The sequence below is a fragment of the Histoplasma capsulatum genome, genomic scaffold (assembly GCF_000149585.1).
Source record: "Histoplasma capsulatum NAm1 scaffold_4 genomic scaffold, whole genome shotgun sequence".
Classification (NCBI taxonomy): Eukaryota; Fungi; Ascomycota; class Eurotiomycetes; order Onygenales; family Ajellomycetaceae; genus Histoplasma; species Histoplasma mississippiense.
Window position 1 is genome coordinate 2094879 of NW_001813979.1, and position 20552 is coordinate 2115430.

Sequence of the window (20552 nt, forward strand, 5' to 3'; positions counted from 1 at the left end):
ATGCCCCCATTGTCCCCCACTTAGCAATTAATGCCAGGGAATGAGCAAAGATAACATTCTTTCTTTCCTATCGGTTGATTTGGTTGTTTGATCTTTCTGGCTTATGTGGACCAAGTTCTGATGAGGACCAAGTTGATATTTACCGAGAGCTTTTCTTTTCTTGCTACTCTCTCGATTCCTTGTCTCCATTTTCTGCATACTGGAGTCCTTAATCAGCAAAAGCCACACCCCAAACAGGTAAGATCCCCCGGTACTATTCAACCCTGCCAAAATAATCTACGAAGGGGCGAAACTTTGTTTCAGAAAAGATAATCGGAGAACTGCTAAGCGGCTTAAAATATTCACGACAATTGCCCCCAGACGAACGACAGGGTTCGAAGGAATGGCGTCCCATTGACAGCAATCGGGTGCTAGGGGGGCTGACGCCCCGATCTAAGATTCTCCAAGGTCCCCTCTGCAGCCCATCCACGAACGAAGTTTGCCCCTTTTCAAGCTCCTCTGTTGACGTTTATTTTTATTTTCATTTTTTATGTTTTTAAATTTTTTTTTTTTAAATTTTTTTATTTTTTATTTTATTTTATTTTTTTATTTTTTTTTTTTTGCAACTCTGACAACACAGTCTTGGCAGAAAACCAAGGGGGCTTCCCAAAATAGTCGAAATGCTCAAGTCGATGATGTACCTATGCCCAACAGGTGCCCCGCCACCACCTGCATCCAAGGGGGAAGAAACACGAGATGAGATGAGATGCCATCTGCTCCTAAAACATTAAAAAACAAAATAAAATAAAATTAACCCAGGGAGGCGTTCTGGGAGGGGAAGCAGAGGGCAAGATAAGTGGGCAGAAAACACCAACCAGAGGAAATGGAATTGTTCACTCCTTCCGCTGGAGATGCAGAGTGGGAAGGTAAGTTGAACAAAGAAAAGGCCCATACAAGATCTTTTTTTTTTTTTTCGTTTTTCTTTTTCCATTTTTTGGGCCCCGTTCTTGCTTCGTCACATCGCATCGTTTGTTCAGTCCAGAGGACGAAGGACAGCTATGTCAATTATAAACATGCCCAGGCGCGGACCAAACAGACAGTGTATGTATGCCTCCTATCTCACTGGAGGAGAACATGCAAAGAGAAGGAACAATTGTTTCTGACCTTTTGACACGAACCCCTTATTGCGGTTCCTTTTTTTCTCGATAGCTTCTACAACATTTCGATGACATTATGGACATCAGCGATGAAAACACGATTCCAAATGCCCATTCCCAATCCAAGAGAGTTCCACCTCAGATTCCATACATTTTTCGGGCATCCCAAAGTGGAAAAAGGTCACAAAAAAGGATTGGAGCAAAAAAAAAGAAACGCAACGAACCAACACAGCACATGACTGGACAAGAATGCAAAAAAATAAGAGAAGAAAAAAAGGCCGCGTAAGCTCAGCAGGGGTGTGTGCATAATCGCGGGAAAACAAGCACTTCTTGGTTTGTTGCTTAGTGCATGCGATGGCTAGGCGTTGGCTACGAGGGCTTCTTGTGCTTGGTCGTCCAGTGTTCTTCCCTGCCCAGCGCTGCCCAGCCGCTAAGGGCCTCAAAGCTGCTGCTGGGTGGGGGCCGGGGCAGAATTTCACCCTTCACAAATCCCCGTTGAGATCGTTTCCTCTCTCTCTCTCTGGTTACTGCGAAGAACGAGTCAGCAGCCATCCCCCCGGTTCCAGAGAAGGATTCTTTGCTGTTGCTGTTGCTGTTGTTTGGGAGGATTGGTAAGCTCCGTTCCGGGCTTACCTCTCTCCCTCCCGCATGCCAGTTAACTCCGTATGGAGCTTTTTTATGAGAAGACAGGTGGTTCAATAAGTACGGAGTAGGGACAATAGGATCAAAAAGGCAGAAAAGAGAAAAGAAACTTATTTCCCACTTCTTCATTGAGAACTTTCTTTTTTTCTCTGCAACCCAGCGTACTGGATAACGCTGTCTGGAGTTTTCTTGTAGTCAACTACTTGTACATGTACATGTACTTTACGTCATGTTTATTTTGGTATCCATCCATGTACGCAGCATGTACTTCGTACCGATGTACCGATGGAGGTGATGTGGGCAAGTTTAAAAGAAGGTTGCAGGGGTAATCCCAGAAAGCTTAGCTATTTTTTGGAACAGGCCATCTCTTGCCAACATGATTGATTTGTACTGTACTTCTGTACATCGTACTATGGATGTATGATTGGGAATCCTTTTTGCAAAAGAAAAGAATCCGCGATTATTACCGACTACACCTACTTATAAAAATCGACAGTGTATTATTTCAAGATTCGAAAGAAATGCCGTCCCTTCTTCGTTCAGTCGACTACTGATATTTATGTTTCATACTTTTGGATTCAACCACCACCTCACTGGCGTTTCTTCTCCCTCCCACGGTGCTGGGTTCCAGCTCGGCACCAAGGCGAAGTTTAAACAGAAGTAGTATTGACCTGAGGGGGATCAAATTCGTGGAAATCTCCCTTTTTTTTTTCACCTTTGTTGTTATCATTATTAATAATAACGAGCGATTGCGGCTTGTTAATAATAATGATGCATTCCAAATTCCATGCCCATTTTTCCCTGAAATGATTTTTGTGATAGCTCAACAAAAGAGGAGGGAAAAAAAAATCGAGAAGTGAAAAGGAGAGAGAGAAACGAACTCTGATGCTATTAACTTTCCGTCAAACTTGAACCATCGATGCATGCCGGGACCATCAACCGCACCAACCCTGATAATATGTGCCCAAGCCCTCCAGTAACTCCTTGGAGTTCGTCCCATCCCATCCTCTGTCGCTATCCAAACATAAGTAAGCCCACGGAAATCCGCTTGCATCTTAGCGCTCCAGCCACTTTTAGTTTGGCCCCTTCTCCTACAACACTGCGCACTGAACGCTGGACAACGAGAAGTTACCGGTTTGCCCCCGCCAAGGCGCCGAGCTTCGTGTACTCCGACCTGAACGTGCTATTTTCCATTTCAGTTAAATCCTGGGTCGGTGGGCGCTACCACTTGTTGCGGCGCGCTCAAGGCTCTTCTGTTCTGTGTTCATGAATTGGATGCACGGGACAGAGTAAAGTAACCATATCTCTCCTGTGTATGCTTCACCGCCGAGTTTTTTTGTTGTTTTGTTGTTTTGTTGTTTTGTTTTGTTTTGTTTTTTTCCTTCATAAGTGGGATACTGGAATTCGGAACACTTTTGCACGTCTTGAGATAGCCGTCCCTGGACGTTGAATAGAGGGTTGTTGGGTGGATAGATGGCTAGCGGGTCGTACCATGCAGTTAACGATTCTTTGTTCAGGAGAGAGAAGAATTGCGTCTCTTCACGGGTCCGTCATCTGTACGCGACAATTAGGGTTTCTTTTATGCAGCGCGAGACAGGCTGCATGGTAGCATCCATCGCATCCAACCTCCATCTACCTTACCTCTCCATCAGCATTTTCACCCGGCCCTCTCTCCGCGGGCTGGTTTTGTTTTTTTTTTTTTTTTTGGATGAACACAAGAAAGTTTAATCGGCCATTCCCATCGCCGCCTTCTCACTCACTCTTCAGACTCTCACTCACTCTCTCTCATAACTGGTTGCTGGATTCACGCCACGATCTCCAAATCAATCGTGCATTTTTCCTTTTTTTTTTTTCCCCGTAAGGATTCAAGCAAGATTCGCGGCGCATGCAGTTGCACATCCATGCATTCCTACATGCATAGCTCGAACCTAAAAGTGTTTTAGCTTCATGTCTCCTATCACTTTTCTGTTCTACTCTCTCTCTCTCTCTCTCTCTCTCTCTTTTGGTTGATTTTTACCCCTCGCATGCGCAGTGTGCACCCAGGATCGAAGCAAATAAATCCAACATTCCTCCGTTTTGCAATTGTAAGTTACCATACCGAGGGCGCAAATCCTGAGGTTCGCTGAAGTTTAACGAAACTAAAACCCAAGCACACAAAGATCCCTGGCTTGTTCGTTGGAATCAGCACGCAGGGGGAGGAAGGAAAACAGGGACCAGTTTCATGTTCTTCCGCTGCAAGGTTCTGCTTTCCCTGGCCGAGACATCGGTGTCACAGGAGCTACAGGGGAAGCATTGAATGCCTGTCTGTTTCTTTTTTGATGTTTCTGTTGACTTTTGGTGGCTTGGTCCATGGCCGGAGCAAACACAAAAGTCCCCACCACACGATTTATTCAGGGGTTGGTGAGGAGTGATGAACTGCCTAGGGCGTAACTATTGATAGTTTGCTTGATGATAATAACGACCCAAGCATTTCTTTTCGTCCCTGGCTACTGTTCCATGATAGGGGGTCACGGTTAGCTCAACTTCGCTTTTTTTTTTTTTTTTTTTTTTTAAAGCTGGCCTGGTAAAGCTCACCTTGTGGCTTTTCTTTGTCACTTCAGGTTTGCCCGGTAGGGAAAGAAAGTAAACATCAGCATCGGTGAAATCTGGTGATAGAGAGTGGCAGCGTCGCTGAAAGGATGGGCAGTATATAAATTACACAATGCTGTTGATATGTGGAAATATTTTCCTGCAAGTACTTAAATTGTAGTAGGTAATTCCTTTTTCACTATGGAACAAACAAGTCTTGCGAAGACGTGTGCGAAACTGCTGACATCGACTATTCTGTTTTGACACCTGCTTTGGATGCCACAAGCCCACACAGACTTCGACAAAAAAGCTTCTCCCAAATTCCCCAGCTTTTGATTCCCGGGGAGACGGAATATGGCGTCATTGGGCTGCTGTAATAATGCAATTCATTTAAGATGGGCTTCACTGAATTCCCAAGAAGTGGCTGCGAGACCCCCGCGAACCTTATCTGCTGGGCAACTTTTAAGGAGGAAAACACACAACGGGGATGGGGACAAGCTCTGTTTCAAATATCTATCAAAATATCAAGTTGGCCGGCCTTCGGTGCATGCATAACATCATCTGTTATCGATCAAAAAAGTAAAGAAGGCGGAAAAAGAAAAGAAAAAGAGAGAATCAACCATCAATACAGCACGGCACATCATCCCCAGCCAAGCGCCAGGCGATCTGCCGCCGGGCGCTTCGTTCACTAAAGACAGCTACTGGGCTCCAGTCTCAAGGCTGGCAGGTGTGTTTTAGCCCAAAACGCCGCAATCTGAAACAGACAATCTGTCCCCAACCACGTTTTTCTGCCTAATCAATTCTTGTACTATGATACTACCGTTTAACCGTTCTATTTAAGCCTGCGCGGATCAGCGGACGATCAAACCGCAGATTGCTTCGGCAGGTCTCAGGAGTCAGGAACAAGCGTAAGCGTGAGCGTGAGCGTGCGCGTGCTTTTACTAATTCGAACTATGGACCCGCTTTCTAGGTAAGTCAGTCTTCGTTGCCGGGTTGCAGAGATCGGAGGAAAACGTTCCTGATAGTGTTCAATCTGACGAGGCTGGGCTGTTTGAATAAAATGGCCAACTGGATGGTAATTACTTCTTTTATATGGGATTAACTAGATCAGCGAAGAGAGAACAAACAAACGGCAAGCATCGAACACTGGGGCTTTCGATAGGGCTGAATAATGAATGACAAGCGATCAACCTTCCTGATTTCAACTTTCCGGGCCAGAGACCCAGCTCCATGACAAATGGAACCCGATGGGGCATGCAATGATGACTACGGCGGAAACATAACTACTGCGCACTGCGTACTGCGTACACCATCCGAGCCAGAAGTTGCATTGGACGTTTCTTGTTTGTCGATCTGCTGTATCTCGAGAGTATCAACAGTACCGGTTGGTCAAAACGCCCGCTGCCAGCAAATGCCCAGCCAGCCCACCCCGCTGATTACGTTGCCCTCCTCTCCCAAGCCGGCGAACATCCCGGTTTGGAGGCTTGGCTAGTGAGGCATGTAAACCAGATCCACGCTGGCTGCCATCGAAAATTGGGGCAAATGGGGACCATGCTCCACCAGCTGCCACCTGGGCAATGGCCAGTGGGCACAGGGCTATTCAGTGGAAGCTCCCCCCTCGCTGAGATCAGAGCTAAGACCGCTGAACAAGCTCGGTTAGCCCAGCACAGAGTGTCGGGTGGGGATCGGCTTTTTTTAAAAATCTTTATCCCTCGGATTCCCTGCAAGCTTCCTCCGTCGATATTGGGCTATCGTCCAGTACAGTAGCACGTACAATTGCCAAAAAGAAAAAGAAAAAACAAAAAGGAAAAGAGAGGAAGACAGTCAATTTTTGTGCGATTATTGTGAAATGAAATGGAAACTAAATTTTGCTTGATACAATAATAAACAGAGTGGCAGCCCCAGCGGCAGCTGAACACGGACTCAATTATCAGACGAGGTCGTATCCGATGGACGAAGAAAAATAAACTGCTACGACCACGGCACTTTTTTCTTTGGAGGAAACCCGAAAAGGAGGAAGTGGCATTCTCGAGCTCCACCCGACGAGCGCACTAGTGACTTGTGTGAGCAGGACACCAAATCAGGGGTCTCGCTGATCGCTCCGGCCTTCCCCCTTGTGCCCCGGCCTGCATTATTCTGAAACGCGCTGTCGCCCTTCGAAGTCCGCCGCCCCCTGGGCCGCCTGCCCCCCATGCATCATCGGCGCCGCCGCTGACCTCCCATGATCGGCCACCGCGTGTGCTCTCAACCTCTGTGGGTTTCGTCACGGCGGAGGGAGGGATGAGAAGTCACCATACATAGCACTTTGGAGGCCCCTTTTTTCTCTGTCTTCTCCTTTTTGCTGACTTTCCTTGGGAGCAAGGTGGGACTGGGATTGTGAGCTGAAGGGGTCTTTTTTTTGGTCTTCCCTCCCTCTTCTTCAGAGATTTTTTTTTTTCTTTTTTTGCGTGAGCATGCTCGCTCTGACCAATCAAACAGGACCTATATCCATCAATAGTGCCACCTTGCTTTTTTTTTCTTTTGCAGAAAGCCCAGCGCCGAAAAAAAAAGGAAAAGAAAAAGAAAGAAAGAAAGGAAGGAAGAAAAAGAAAAGAACAAAAGAAAAGAGAGATACTAACTACATCCATATCTTCCTCCGCAACTATGAGTCAATGAACTATGAATGGGATTTTGAATATTTTTCCAACGTCGTCAACTCGTAACAATAAATTACTATCTATTGTTTTTGCTTTTTTTTTTTTTTTTGCTTCGTTTTTTTGCAAATCCGATCAAAAATTAAATACGATACACACAGACAGCGTTTCGTCGGTGATGGATTGCACCTCTTGACACGGTTCAAGAATTTCCTCTACCATCCTCAACTTCCTTCACGATCCAAACAGCGTATGTCCCGTGCTTGTTAAGCAGGGCGTATCCTGCCGTAATCAATCATATCTATATAGAGTACATGTACCTTCGTCAGATTCCCATTACATGATGGAACGACTCGGAGGCAGGCCGGAGGACAATGCATGCAAATGTCTCTCTCGTCTGCCTCCCCGCATGCTTCGATCGCAGCCTTTGTATTTTTTCTTTTTTTTTTTTTTAATGATCCCATCACTCCCTCTGTGTGAGGAAGGAAGAAAAAGGAATCTAAACCTCGAATAACACGCAGCAGAAAACGAAATGGTTAAAGAATGAAAAATGAAAAATGTACTGTGCTTCCGTCGTACTGTGCTTCCGTCCGATGTACATGTACATGTACAAGAGTGTAGATGGAAGCTATGGGCTAAGAACCGTTTTTACTTTGGCTATGATTGCTCCCTCACTTATTCTTAGTTGCATACGATAGTATTCCGTAGTTGCGGAGTGGGATGGGGTTAAGTTATTGAATTGAATTTTGCGCTTTAGAAGGAAAAAAATAAAAATGGGTATTTATTTAGTTGAACCAAAAGTAATTCTTTTTTGCCCGCATTGGCCCCCCTATGATGTCAGAGCTGCTAACCCCCAAGTCGCCATCGTCAAAAAGCCCACAGTGCATCTTCCACCCTTATTCCTCTCCCGTACAACGTCCCATGTCCTATACAGCAGTAGTATCTATGAAGCGCAGGGAATGAACTCTTCCACCAAATTCGGACGGGACGATCAGGAGACCGTTTTACACTGGTTTTAGTCGCGTACTAAAAGTTCATAACTGGCAGAGCAACGTTCGTCGTTAGGAAGTTCAAAGTGCGTTGTAACTAGGAGCTAAAAAAGCATACCCCATCTCGAGTTTATTTTATTTCCTTGGTAAAATTAGAGAGCTTTTCGTTTTTTGCTCCACTGGTTTTTAGTGGGGTTGGGTTACTTTACGCTCATTATTGAGTCCGTGGTTGTGGTTGCGGGTTTAGGGGCTAACTAACTTCATGCCTTTTTTTTTTCTTTTTTTTTTTTTTTTTTTTCCAATATGCTGTCAGTCTGTCTCATGTAACATGAAGTTGGTGAGAATGGTTGGAGACGTAAAGTTGGATCAATGGCTCAGCGCGATGTTTTTGAGCCAACGATATGGTCAAAAGGGAGTGGAGTCCGGGTTGAGGAGGTATGTTTAGATTAGTTATACTTATTTACCTGTAACTCTCAAAGGTGTCTGTCACCCCTCCCTTTGACAAAACTGCATCAACCCAGCTCAAAATTTGCGAGGAGTGCCGCAGTGATAAATAACGTCAACCGGATAGCAACTGTGTAGCTAACTAGCACTTCTTTGCCTTTTATTTACATGTAACTCCGTCCCATACAGTAGATATCGCGCGGCCGGAAGAGGGCTTACTTCGAGCACAAGATTTTATCACTTGCCCGAGGCAGAAATTACCTAGATAGTTAACCAGTGCTAATAATCAATAATAATAGCCTGGGGATTTACCAAGAAATCAATGAATGCTAAATTGTTTCTGAGATGGGCTTTTTTGAACTGACTGTCTTGGCCTGGATTCCTACTCTGTGTTTTGCATGTGTATACATACATCATACATTCATATCTTCGCATATTACTTTTCAGATTATACAGGATAGAGATACATATTTCTAATCTCTGATCGTAGAAAATCCCCGCATGGAAAGAGATTAGATAGGGCTTTTCCTAGATCGTTGAACACCAGTCGATGAGCTTCTAATATTACCTGCCTGGCTTTTTGGATGGATCTACGTCAGTTTTAGACCTAGTAGGCATCTTCAACATTTCAAGAATTATGGATGCCAGGGGTCACTTTTAAGAAAAATTAACAGCGAAATGAGATATACAAATAGCACAATCAATGGCAATCAAATCCTTGCGATAGAAGTATACAGGAACCGTTAAATGTACAGGAAAAGGCAGGTCAAGAATTTCAACATTAGAACGCCGAACGCACATCGCAAAAAAAAAAAAAAAAAATAACGAGGGAAAGAGAGGAAACTGCAGAAGAACAAATACTAGTAGGTGAATAACATGTTAGAAATTAATTTTAAAGTCAAAACTATCATCAATCACAGAACAATCGCCAACTCGTGCCTCGCCAAACCCTCGTCCTCGAGTGTGGGATAATAAGGTACCATCGCATCAGCCCCTTGAACGTAGGCGTCGTTATATAGCCTCCAATATGGCTGCCGCACTTTCCTTGCGGGATGGAACAAGCCTGCCCAAACATAGTTCATCACAATGCCCGTGCCGACGGCCATGCGGATGGCCTCGATAGCTTCGATTATCCGATCAATAACGTGAGGGCTTGTTTCAAAGAGGTTAGGATACAGCAGATTGAGGAGATGGAGCATTGCGTCTTCGCATCCAAGGCCAACAACACCAAGAGCAATATGTTTCACCACGCTGGCTGCTGTTTGTCGATGCACTTGGTCACGATCTATCAATGCGTCTTCAAGCAGTGGAGTGACAGCGTAAACGTAATCTTTTGCCATTTCGCCGATATATTCAAAAAGGAAGGACATAGCTTTGAGTACGCCATTCTGGACATTCAACTCTGGCACTCGATACTCGTTCATAAGGGCAGGAAGAACCGTGAAAGGCGCACAAGTTTCGGCGACGATACCAATGGCAACAGCGGTACAGACGCGGGATTGGCGTTCTTGCACTCGAAGGTTGTTGAGAAGAGTAGCGAGGACGTCTTGCGGGCCAATAGCTTTTGCAATGAAACCAAATGTGTTATTAGCTGCACGGCGAATACCCTTCTTGTGAGCTTTGAGCATGTCGAGCAACTCGAAGCAGATTCGCATCCATTCTCGGGCATTGACGGATTCAGGGCCTCGATCCGCTATTCGACCAACCAAATCAATAGTGTTCTCTTGTACTTTTTCGTGTCGATTTCGCAGTATCGGGGTGAGACGGGGTAATAGGTCTCGGATAGGCGGCTGCATTTGATTGATACCAACAACAGTAACAATAGACCGCAGAGCTCCAAGAATAGAACCGAGAACTTCAGGATACTCTTCACCCAGATATTCGTAAAGGACGATACCGAGTTTACCCATGAGGGCGTCCTCACCACACTGTTTCATGACCAGTGCAATGCGGGATATAAGGTCGGCTGCCTGCTGACGAACTGTTGCGGATTTGTTATTCAAACGCCAGAGAATTGTACTGACAATCTGGGGAAGATACGGCTTGCAACGAGTGCCAAGAGCATTGACAACAGTGCCAAATCCGTTCAAGATCACGATATCTTCGATGCTTTGTTCCTGGAAAGCGAACAGGACGCCATCAATAAGCCTTTCCTCGAGCCTTTCGCCAATATCTGCTGCACCGAGGGAGGCAATCACTTTCTCGACAGTTTCCACCGTCATTTTTCGATATGCCTCGCTTTCATCCTTTAAGTTGTTGACAATCTTTTCTACAATCTCGCTGACACCAACTTTTTGGCCTAAATCAACTGTAGTCTCGACGACTTGTCGGTAGTTTCTTTTATCGAGCGCCATGCGCCTTACCCAGAAGCATTTGAAGAAATCTGTTAGCACATGTTCCTTTAAATAAGCTGCTGTGACACCATCCGTTCCCGCACACTGAGATACAACTTTCAAAACAACCTTCTTCATCTCTTCATCAGGAGAAGAGAACTCGCGGAGAAGAATTTCCATTATCTGGCTCGTGAAGTAGTTCGCACCCTCCTCATCCATAAGAGGAATAATATATCCGACAGCCTTGAGGAAGCCCGCAAGTCCCTTGCCACGCTGTTTTCTTGCTCCTGTCCAAAGAGGCCCAAGGATATCTTGAAAACTTTCGATACCATACGGGTTCGCAGCTTCGGCAAGAGCAGCAATCGCCAAGCTAGTTACGGTGCGAACCTTGGCTTGTTCATCACTGAGGTTGTCCCCAATGCATTCCACCAAGCCTTGCAAATGTGGCAAGACTGCACATCCCATTAGAATTGGAATTTGCTGAACAATCTTGACACCTGTATGTCTTGCTTGCCATGATTTTTTACTGCGACAAACAGCCCTTAAAAATGGAAGGAGGGCAGGTATACCAAGGGCCGATGCAACAACAGCAAAGGCTCTTGCAGTGGTGTTTCGTACGTATTCATCGACATGGTCAATATCAGGCGCATGGTACTGATCATGGTGGGCGAAGGCCGGGCAGCTTTTACTAAGTAGAAATAATCTCTCGACCTTCCACACGAGCGTAGTATCTGATCATAAGAGCGGTTCAATACACAAGGATTTTGTGAACGTAAGGTCGAACAAGGTCGTCAAGTTTGTAAAGTACCCGGTCGATTACTTTAACGAGCAAATGCCGCTCGTGATCTTCCAATGATTTCTCCATGAGCAATGGAAGGATCTGGTTGAAAAGAGGTCCTGCACCAAATTGACGGGCATTATCTGTAAGTTGTCGAAGAGCGGTCTTCCTCATTGGAGGGGTCCCATTTTTGACTTTCAAAAGCAGTCTCATGATTTTTCGTTCTTTTAGTTCTTCGACAGACATGGTATTCTCATCTGCTCCATCGACGAGTTTCCCGAAATATTGCATATCCTCTGATTTAAAAAATTGGAGATCTCCAACGCCAGGAATATCCGTCGGCAGCTGCTTCCCCATCATCCGAGCATTCTCAGGCTCTTGCATCACAAAACCCCCAAACCCACTGGCACTTGGCATTGGTGCTGGCGTACTCATTAGCTTTCGAGCGGGAGTCCGAATAGGTGCGTACCCAGGGGGAGGTTCAAGAATCTTATAGCCTTCTGATGGAAGCATGAGGTCCAGTTCTTCGTCAGACAAAGGTGCATTTCGACTCGAAATATCAGTTCCAAATGTCAATGGAGCAACAGGAGCGGCTGCCTGAGATGGATGTATCGGAGTCGCCAGGCCCTCATTTCCTACTGGTGTGGCAGATACAAGAGATGGTGCTTGATCCCATCTTGATCGGCGTTTCGGAGCTTCTTCGGGTGCACTGGGAACGGGCGTTTGGTCCCATCTAGATTTTTTCGGTTTCGCTTCTGCTTGCTTATCACCTTCTGGAGCAGGTGGCATTTCGGAGGCCACATCCCATCTTTGTTTCCTTTTCCTTCCCGACGCTACTGAAACAGCTGAACCTGCTTCTGCGTTTTCTTTGTCAGCCTCGTTTAACTTCAAGGTCGCTTCGTGTTCAATAGATCCATTTTTCTGGCCTTGGTTATGTTGCTCGGCAATCAATTTTTTTACTCGTTCTTCCTCCTTTTCTAGCTCCCGAAGAGCCATGACATCACGATAGGTTTGGCCTTCGGCTTCTATATTCGCCTGGGAATTTGAAGCAAACGGGTCGGCACGTGTCGGAGTAAGAGGGCCACGGTTAAAGCGCCGCTTCTGGTAGTCAGTCTCGCGCTCCGAGATCCTGGCGGATTTCTCACGCCCAAGGAGGATATCTTCTTCCTCGACTCCCTTGCCAGCAGCAAACTCGTTCATTTGTTCTTTTGTCGCCGTATACTGCCCTGTCAGTCGGACACCCTCATCCGCCATATCCTCGTCTTCATCGTCGACGGGGATGGAAGTGTTATATTCCGCATACTTGTCGGTTCCATTGCGATCGTAAAGCGTTGTATCGAAGGATTCAGTCAGGGAAGCCTTGGTCGAAACGTCAGCTCGTTGAGAGGATGGGTCGAAAGTTTTAGAACCTTTTTTGCTCGAGGCTGAAGCGTTCCGCTCAGCTTGAAGACGCCTTATGGTCTCAAAGTCGGCTATACATAAGGGAGTTAGCTCTGGTGTGAAAAGATTGGATTGAGCGCCAGTCATTGCTTACCATCAGACATGATTGTGGCTGTAGGGCTGGCTAAACTCAGCTACAACAGGCGTTGGAGTGTATCATGGATAAAGTAGAGTACGGTCCACTGAAATTGGACATATGTCGATGGTAGCGGTTATTTTTCTTCGCTAGGTCGGTGATGATGCTTATGAAGAAGATGATGTTGCGATAGAAGAGGTTGAAATTTGGCTTGCTTGGGTAAGCAGCACCACTCAGCTTTCAGAAATTAGAATTTGCCTTTTACTACAAAGAGAATAGTCGTGGCGGTATATATCACCTGACCTGCTGCGCCCAACTCTCAAAATCTACGCCCAAGAACATTGCAGGTTATGTGTATGGTTCACTTTTCACAACACCCTGACTCAACCTCTCGGAGTCTCCTACCCGCGTTTTCAATATTACAACTGACAACAATTACTAGTACAAAGATGGTTGCGTATCACTGACAGGAAAGAAACTGCATTTCAAGTACTCCAAACCTCTTGTGGTGGCTTCATTGAGGTTTATTATTACTCATTATATGCTGACGGGAAATGGGATGCATTTCTGGACATTTTGAGAAGACAAGATATCTGTAAACATTCAGTATCCGGTGCTGACCCTCGTGGCTCAAGGATCCGCGAGGCTCACACTAACTAACATGAGCACGAAATTACCTCTCTCAGCCTGAAATAGCTCAATAATACCGACATAGGGGATCCTGAACATGGATCTCGCGTAGATGAACCAGCCAAAAGACTCAATGTAGGGAGGATTGGCCAAATTGGGTAAGAACTGCTTCGTTCACGGATTTTTGATGTGTAAAATATTACAAAATTAATATTAGTATTTATTTTGGTTTTCTCATCTCGACATAAGCATAATATAATATCGGACGCAATATCAGTGATAGATGAAAGCTCGCCAGCAGAACACAAAAAAAGCAGATCCAAAAATCATACAAAAAATGCTAAAGTCAAATATTCATCAGGAGCAATGGTATCACAAAAATACAATAAATGCAACGCTTGCCAACCTATGTGAAACCCGAGGATATGCAAAAAATCGATGATTGCAAAACGCTCACATATACATAGACAAAATAAATGCACCCAAAATAGAACGTGACCAGCCGTAAGAATGGGAAGAAAAGTTAGAAGGAGTTAAATGTACAGAACATCAAAACGAAATGGGCCGCGAGGCCGCTGAGGATATCTTCGTCATGTCTGGCATTAGGGATTGGTTGCCCCGTCTCATTTTTTAGTGTTATAGACCAAAACGGGGAAATCGATCGATACAAACGTTCATAATTCGTAATCGTATTTGAAATCGTAAAAGTAGAATAGAGATAAGAGGATTCGATATCGATATCTCGTCAAGGCCGTTGGCGTTAGGATGATTGATAATAAAAGTATTCCGCTCACAAGAAGTAACGGGTTTTAGTAGTTTCACCCCAAAGGAACACCAAGGAAGTCTCGGTAAATCTACCTCCCCTCACTAGGTGTTGTTGGGTTCCTTGCTCTTTCTTTTTAAACACTTGCCGTCCTTCGAGGTTCGCTTGGTTTCTGTGCATAAGCAATGAGCAACCGAAATCCTGTCGCGCGTCTTTGGCATTCCCGAAGTACTCTTCTGTCTGCCCAGATGCTGTAATCCGGATTTCCATCAGGTAGTATTGCAGCTTCATAGCAGCGGGTATACCACCAACGAGCAACTTTGGCTACCATTTTTGCAATGGATTCATCATTCGATTCCGAGTGGGTCGAATTCGAAAGAAGATCGCCAAGAGAAACACTGGGGTCGTCTGATGGAGGCCGCTTTTGTTTACTACCCCCTTGATTGGTTTGCGGATGCAACGGTGTGACAGATTGATTAGAACTAGATATATTAGATGAGCTCCAAAGAGTGCCGGCAACTGGCACACCAACTATGCATCTATTCAAATTCTCAAACCCTCGCTTTCCAAGCAATTTCTGGATATTGTCGCTTGCGGGTTTGAGGCTTGTGCTTGGATCCGCAGCAAATATGCGCTCCTTTAGCATACGAACAGCTTTTCGTGTTCGGTTACCCATATTCACCATATCCAGGTCCATGACGTTCAATTCTAAATATGCGCCCGGTCGTAAGACACGCTTGCATTCTGAAATCGTAGCCCGTAATCCACTCTCTGAGCAGGTAGCCGGGAATCGAATAACTGCTGCCGTAAAGAACCCTTTTGGAAACGGAAATGGATTCTCTATATTCGCGTGATGGATAGTTCGGTGATTGGAAGGGGGCCGCCAGGCGGCGGGATTACTGGAAATTGTGGAGGGCCCTGAGAATCCAAGACTATACACGGTTGCGGTAGAATAAGTTAATGCACAGTAAAATGACCAATCGTCGTTTCCTAAGCCGTCGATAACAAGAACTCGACCCTGGTCTTGACCTTGAAGATGGTTGTGTGCAGGGCTGAAAAGTACTCGTCCAAACGATAACCAGCGGCTGGTCATGAGGGAGCTGGACCGGAGGTTGATTTGCTCGACTGCACCGTTGCGATCTCGCTCTGCTCTATCAAGAAGTATTGTGTTTCTGCGCCGATCCGCTTCACTGTTCTTAGTTGTAGGAAGTGAGGCTTCTCTAATCGTATCCGATTCCAAATCTGGTCGTTGGGCGGATAGTGTACCACCTTGATTTAGCAGCTCTGCGGTATTCGAATTGCTGAAGCCGCCAGAGCGGTTGATGGAAGACATTGAAGGAGATTCGGACATTGACAAATGTAGAGCGGAAATTATCATAGATCTGCGTAGACGTACTGAACTACTGCTTGATCTTGGGGAGGACATTGACCGATGTGGGGCCAAATCTTCGGAAGGTATGGGAACAGAACGGACATCATTATTTATTCCACCTTGCTCCCTTTGTAGAGCCCTGCCGGCACGGGTGGCCATTTTAAAACGTTGTTGGGAAAAGTCTGACCTTATTTCTTTAGGCACCGCGCTAGGCGACAAAACCGTATCGATGAAGTCATCATATTCGTTCCAGATCTCGTCTTCGTTAAGTTTTGAACCAGGCTGTGGTGCAACAGCAGTCACGGCAGTTAGGCTCCTGCAGCCTTCTGAACTACTAGAGCCAGAAGCTATAGATTTCCTGCGCGGGAAAGCCAAAAATTCGTGATTTTTTTGGGCATATGACCGATTATTGCCTGGAATGTTATGGGTGGAAGGGTCCGAAATTGCACATTCTAGATAAAACTCATGACTAGGGAGAGCTTCGGTCTGAGATCCCACAGGAGGGCGACCTGGATTATAAAATTGTACAGGTTGGGAGTTGGCAGTGGATGTTAAGGAAGGCATATCGGCCTTGCTAAAGGGTCGAGAAAATGAAGGGATAGGCTGGTTTCTCTCCGTGTCTCGGCTAGAGACTACGAGAGGAATTCTTCCTACAGATGCAAGTCGGTTAGGTCGTCGTTGTTCCCGAACATCCGCTTTGGGCGGAGAATCGCTTGTTTCATTGTCGTCGAAGATATTTTTATTGAAAAATACCTTTGGTGAGGAAGGAAGTTTTGCGAAGTCATATCCTCCTAAAAGCGGGGGTGATGGCAGCAGAACGGAGTGACCATGCTCTCGTTTCAATCCAAGCCCAAGGAGCACTTCTTCAGTCTCGTCAACCTCCTCCTCCTTAGTGGGTGATTCCTCGATCCCCTGGAAAATATCTCTGAGTGACTCCGAATCTATAAACTCGTTTTCGAGGAGTGCGTAGTGAGCTACCTGCCTGGACGCAGGAAGTTTAGATATGGAAACTGGCACTTCGACAGACGGACTCGGTTCAGGAAGGGAACGTTTTCGCGAGTTTTGGTGACTCCGTTGAAAAAAATTCCACTTTGATTTCTTCTCCGGCTTCTTGTAATGTTTCGGATCATGAACGTGATCATTCATAGTGATAGATACGCTAGATTGGGAAAAGGATGTTTGGCTAGTGTTGCCACTGTCAATCGATGAACGTGATTTAAGAAGCTCAGTATTGGCAGATAGTGGTACCGTAATTTTTTCCGTCGACTCAAACACCTGTGACCTGCGGAAAGAGCGACGGTTGGCTAGGCTCTGGTCTTCTTCATTTTGATGGATTCTGTGGAGTAAAGAATCAAAAGTTTCGGTTGGCTGGGAGGAACATCCTGTCCCTAGAATCAGTGATTCTGAAGAATCCCCGGTGGCTTTCGAATATTGTGGACCAGGATAGGAATTTGAAATTGACGTGACACTCACGCCACTCGCGCTTTCCGCACTCTGGGTTCGACTGAGCTCTGCTCCATTGACCCCGCGTCCATTAATGATGACTGGCTCCAGGCGATCTAACAGGAAGTCATCCAAATCCGATTCAGTTTGGCTAGCAAAACTGCCCTTCCTAGATGGAGGAGTTGCACTTGTGGATCTTGCTCTTCCATTAGCGCTACTTATGCTGGATCTGCGCCCCCGCTGGGCGTACCTCTGATAACCTTCGTGGCCGGTTCCTGCAGCAGGGCCACGTCGGCTCGGTTTATCTTTCCATCCCGGACCAACTATATCCGTATCCGATTTTCCTTTACTTGAAAATATCCCAAACCGCCGTATCCCGCTAATCTCCAAAGGCTCTTTAGTTTCCTTAGGGCCTTTTCTTAAAACTGTATTTGCACGAGGCAGCGAGTCCTTTGTAACCGTAGCAATTTTGGAACTCTGGTTACCAGCGGGATAGGGAAAAGCATATCGATTATGAATCCGGTCCGAGCCTTTAGACTGGAACGATTCTGTCGAAGAATTGATAGTAAAATTTCTATGAAACTTGTCATGAGCAGATTCGCTGGATGCTTGACTTTTATGTCCCGAGTGCTTTAGGGATGCCATATTACTCTGAATCACGGGGGATGGCTTTAGTTCTAGGTCACTTGTACCCTCACGGCTGGGCCGAGGTGGTGGAAAGGTTGAGGTTGGAGCTGGTAGCCGACAAGCATTTTCAGCTTTGCGTTGATCTGGCTCGATACTCTGCTTCTCTTTCCGGATCTCTGAGTTTTTACTTGACATCTGAGTGGAATCGTCCTCCTTCGGCTTTGGAGGTTTGAATTTGGTGGCCGGTTTTCGAGGTGGAGGGCCGCGAGGAGTTTGGGAGGCTTTCTTTTTGTCACCGTGTTGCCGTTCGTCTTTTTCAGTTTTGTTTGCCGTTATGGGAGGATGTGTCTGAGCTTTGCGCGGTGTTCTTGGGTATGGGGGAGTTCCATCTTTGGTGGAAGTGAGAGGAATGGTGGAAGGAACAGGGGCAGTAGATTGTCTAGGAAGCGGGCTTCTCGAGAGAGCGGGACTTGGTTGCCTTAGACGTGATCCTATCTTTGTTGGATGGATGATCCCAGGTGAATACGAAGACATGGAGGTTGGAGTGGACGTTCTGCTACTCCATGGCCCAGGAGATTCAGAATATCTAGTGGAAGGGCTGCTAGTGGATGTGAAATTAGGAGTCGGAGGGGGAAGCGCCGTTGCGTTTACCGCATTTACTAGTCCGGCCAATTCCTTTGGGATATCCTTCGGGATGCGAGGAATTTGACTTTCGCCGGCTCTGGAGCGCTGTTGAGCATTTGGCTGTAGAAGCTGGATTTGATCCCGAGTTTGACTCTTCAGATCTTTGTGGGGCCTGTCCGTTGAAATGGGCTCTGAGCTGAATAGGCTTTCACCCTCCCCCATCTTTGACAAGGAGGTATTAGAACCTAAAAAGCCAAGCTTTGACGTATCCGATGCTGCCCTAGTACGCTCCGCGTATTGCTCTATTGAAGGAGCTTTTCTTCGTAGAACGTTACGGGATCGCCCTTCTGCCGAAGATGCTTTCCCACACGAATCAGTGGTTGGATGGCCTGGCTTCAATTGAGGCTGGGCAGGGGGGGGCATCTTTCCCATCGGCGGAATTAAGCTAGGTGCCAAGATGGAACCAACTGTCGAAGGCTGCGGAATTCCCAAGGATTGTCCGTTTTCTTTTGACGGAATTTTAGTATTTGGGGGAGTTGGAATCCTTCCTCGAAACGAACTCTCGCTTTCCGAGGTTAACGAACCTCGTCTAGTTCTAGAAGGTAAAAAAGCTCTTTGTACCCCAGATCTAGTTGTCGTTAAACTAGATTGACCCCCATTCGGTATACCCGCGATTCTGGATAGGTGGCCATCTTGAGACAACTCCGCTGCGTCCTCCTGTCTTAACATCCGCCCACGATCAAATCTATGAGAGGGCATAGTGTGACCTCAGTTCTAATACTCGCCTCAGGTTGGAGCACCAGCTTTCCAAAACTTCACTATGCCTAGAATGTCCCGGAACCATACCGGATGGGGACTTGAGAGCTGTACGGAAATGATATCCGTATCGTATCTGCATCATGGTCAAAAGAAGAGCTTCAATTACCTCCGGAGGTTTTGAAAATCCAGCCATAATAGGGTGACTCACAGGCAGAGCTAGACTTTTCCATTCCTTTGCGTTTTGCTCTATGGCAAGCAATCATGAGGAAGCAGTGATATCTTTCACAGTGACCTACACCACACGCAGGCGAAGTAATATGTCCTTCACAGAAATAATTGTACAGGAAATGGAATAAACAACGGTTAATGAAGGAAGACGTCAACACCAACGTCAATGTCATGGAAATCTCATGTGTGAGCAAGCCTCTCTTATAATATAGATGTTTTAACAACCATCAGAAATATTAACATCATCGGCGTCGAGACACTTGTACACCAATCCCTCCTATATGCAACTTCGCCACACACGGCGGGTCCGTTAGGGCCTTAATGCAGTGAGCTGTGGCTAATAGACGTGGCAGGGACCAAGGGAATTGGTAAGGCAAACGACTAGATGACGGCCACGTCAATGCGTGCCATCATTATGCAGAACGAGTTCCTAGATCAACGATTAGGGCTAAAATTGGTGATAAAAGTATGAGAATTGTGAAATTTTCACCTGGAGATAGACAGGGGCGAAAAAAAGAGGATTAATGGAAAAAGAAGAGCATTGAAGTGCCGCCGACTTCTCTTTAAGGTCCAAGGAGGGGCCATTGTGTCCTGGCTCCTTGGTTACGGAGTGGACAGGGATGCAGAGAGTCGGGCGCCTGTGAGGTTCAGTAATGGGACAGGGCCTTTTGTGACTGGGGAAGACTATAGCCGAAATCCATCAATGAGGTAAAGGGAGAGTTTCGGAGAACGTTGCGGTACGGACGGCTGCTGGGGTTTTACCGCTAAAAACCAGACTTTTCTCAAGGGCCGGGCTTATTGGCGGTGGCGAGTCACGGGGCGTCGCTCCTCCCAATCGACCTCTAGTTCTGTGCGAAGTCGATGGTTGAGTGAGGAGTATCTGCAGATGGCAAGGAAGCTGGACTTCGGGAATCCAGCTCTCTGATATGCTCCCGTTGGTGCCGCAGTGGATACAGTGGGTATGTTGCGGAACGTTAGGGGATTTGTGGCCTACGAACAAGAACACAGCACGGATCCCTTCAGTTGCTCTAGTCAAATGCGACATATTGTCCTCCTCCGAATAATTT

At 46.2% G+C, this 20552-nt stretch overlaps 3 protein-coding genes across 3 annotated transcripts; all 3 read right to left on the minus strand.

Annotated features, from left to right (window-relative positions):
• Positions 1-1505: 1505 nt before the first annotated feature.
• HCAG_04630 (predicted protein) lies at positions 1506-1786 on the minus strand (the record flags this gene model as incomplete). The annotated part of the gene is made up of 2 exons (XM_001540740.1): positions 1506-1728; positions 1770-1786. The coding sequence occupies 2 exons, from the start codon at positions 1784-1786 to the stop codon at positions 1506-1508; spliced, it is 240 nt and encodes a 79-aa protein (XP_001540790.1).
• A 7540-nt stretch (positions 1787-9326) lies between these two features.
• Positions 9327-13067, minus strand: HCAG_04631 (U2 snRNP component HSH155; the record flags this gene model as incomplete). Its single annotated transcript, XM_001540741.1, has 3 exons — positions 9327-11456; positions 11566-12995; positions 13058-13067. 3 exons carry the CDS (start codon positions 13065-13067, stop codon positions 9327-9329), a joined length of 3570 nt encoding a protein of 1189 aa, XP_001540791.1.
• Positions 13068-14568: 1501 nt separating this feature from the next.
• Positions 14569-19257, minus strand: HCAG_04632 (predicted protein; the record flags this gene model as incomplete). The annotated part of the gene is made up of 3 exons (XM_001540742.1): positions 14569-17416; positions 17498-19004; positions 19083-19257. 3 exons carry the CDS (start codon positions 19255-19257, stop codon positions 14569-14571), a joined length of 4530 nt encoding a protein of 1509 aa, XP_001540792.1.
• Positions 19258-20552: the final 1295 nt, after the last annotated feature.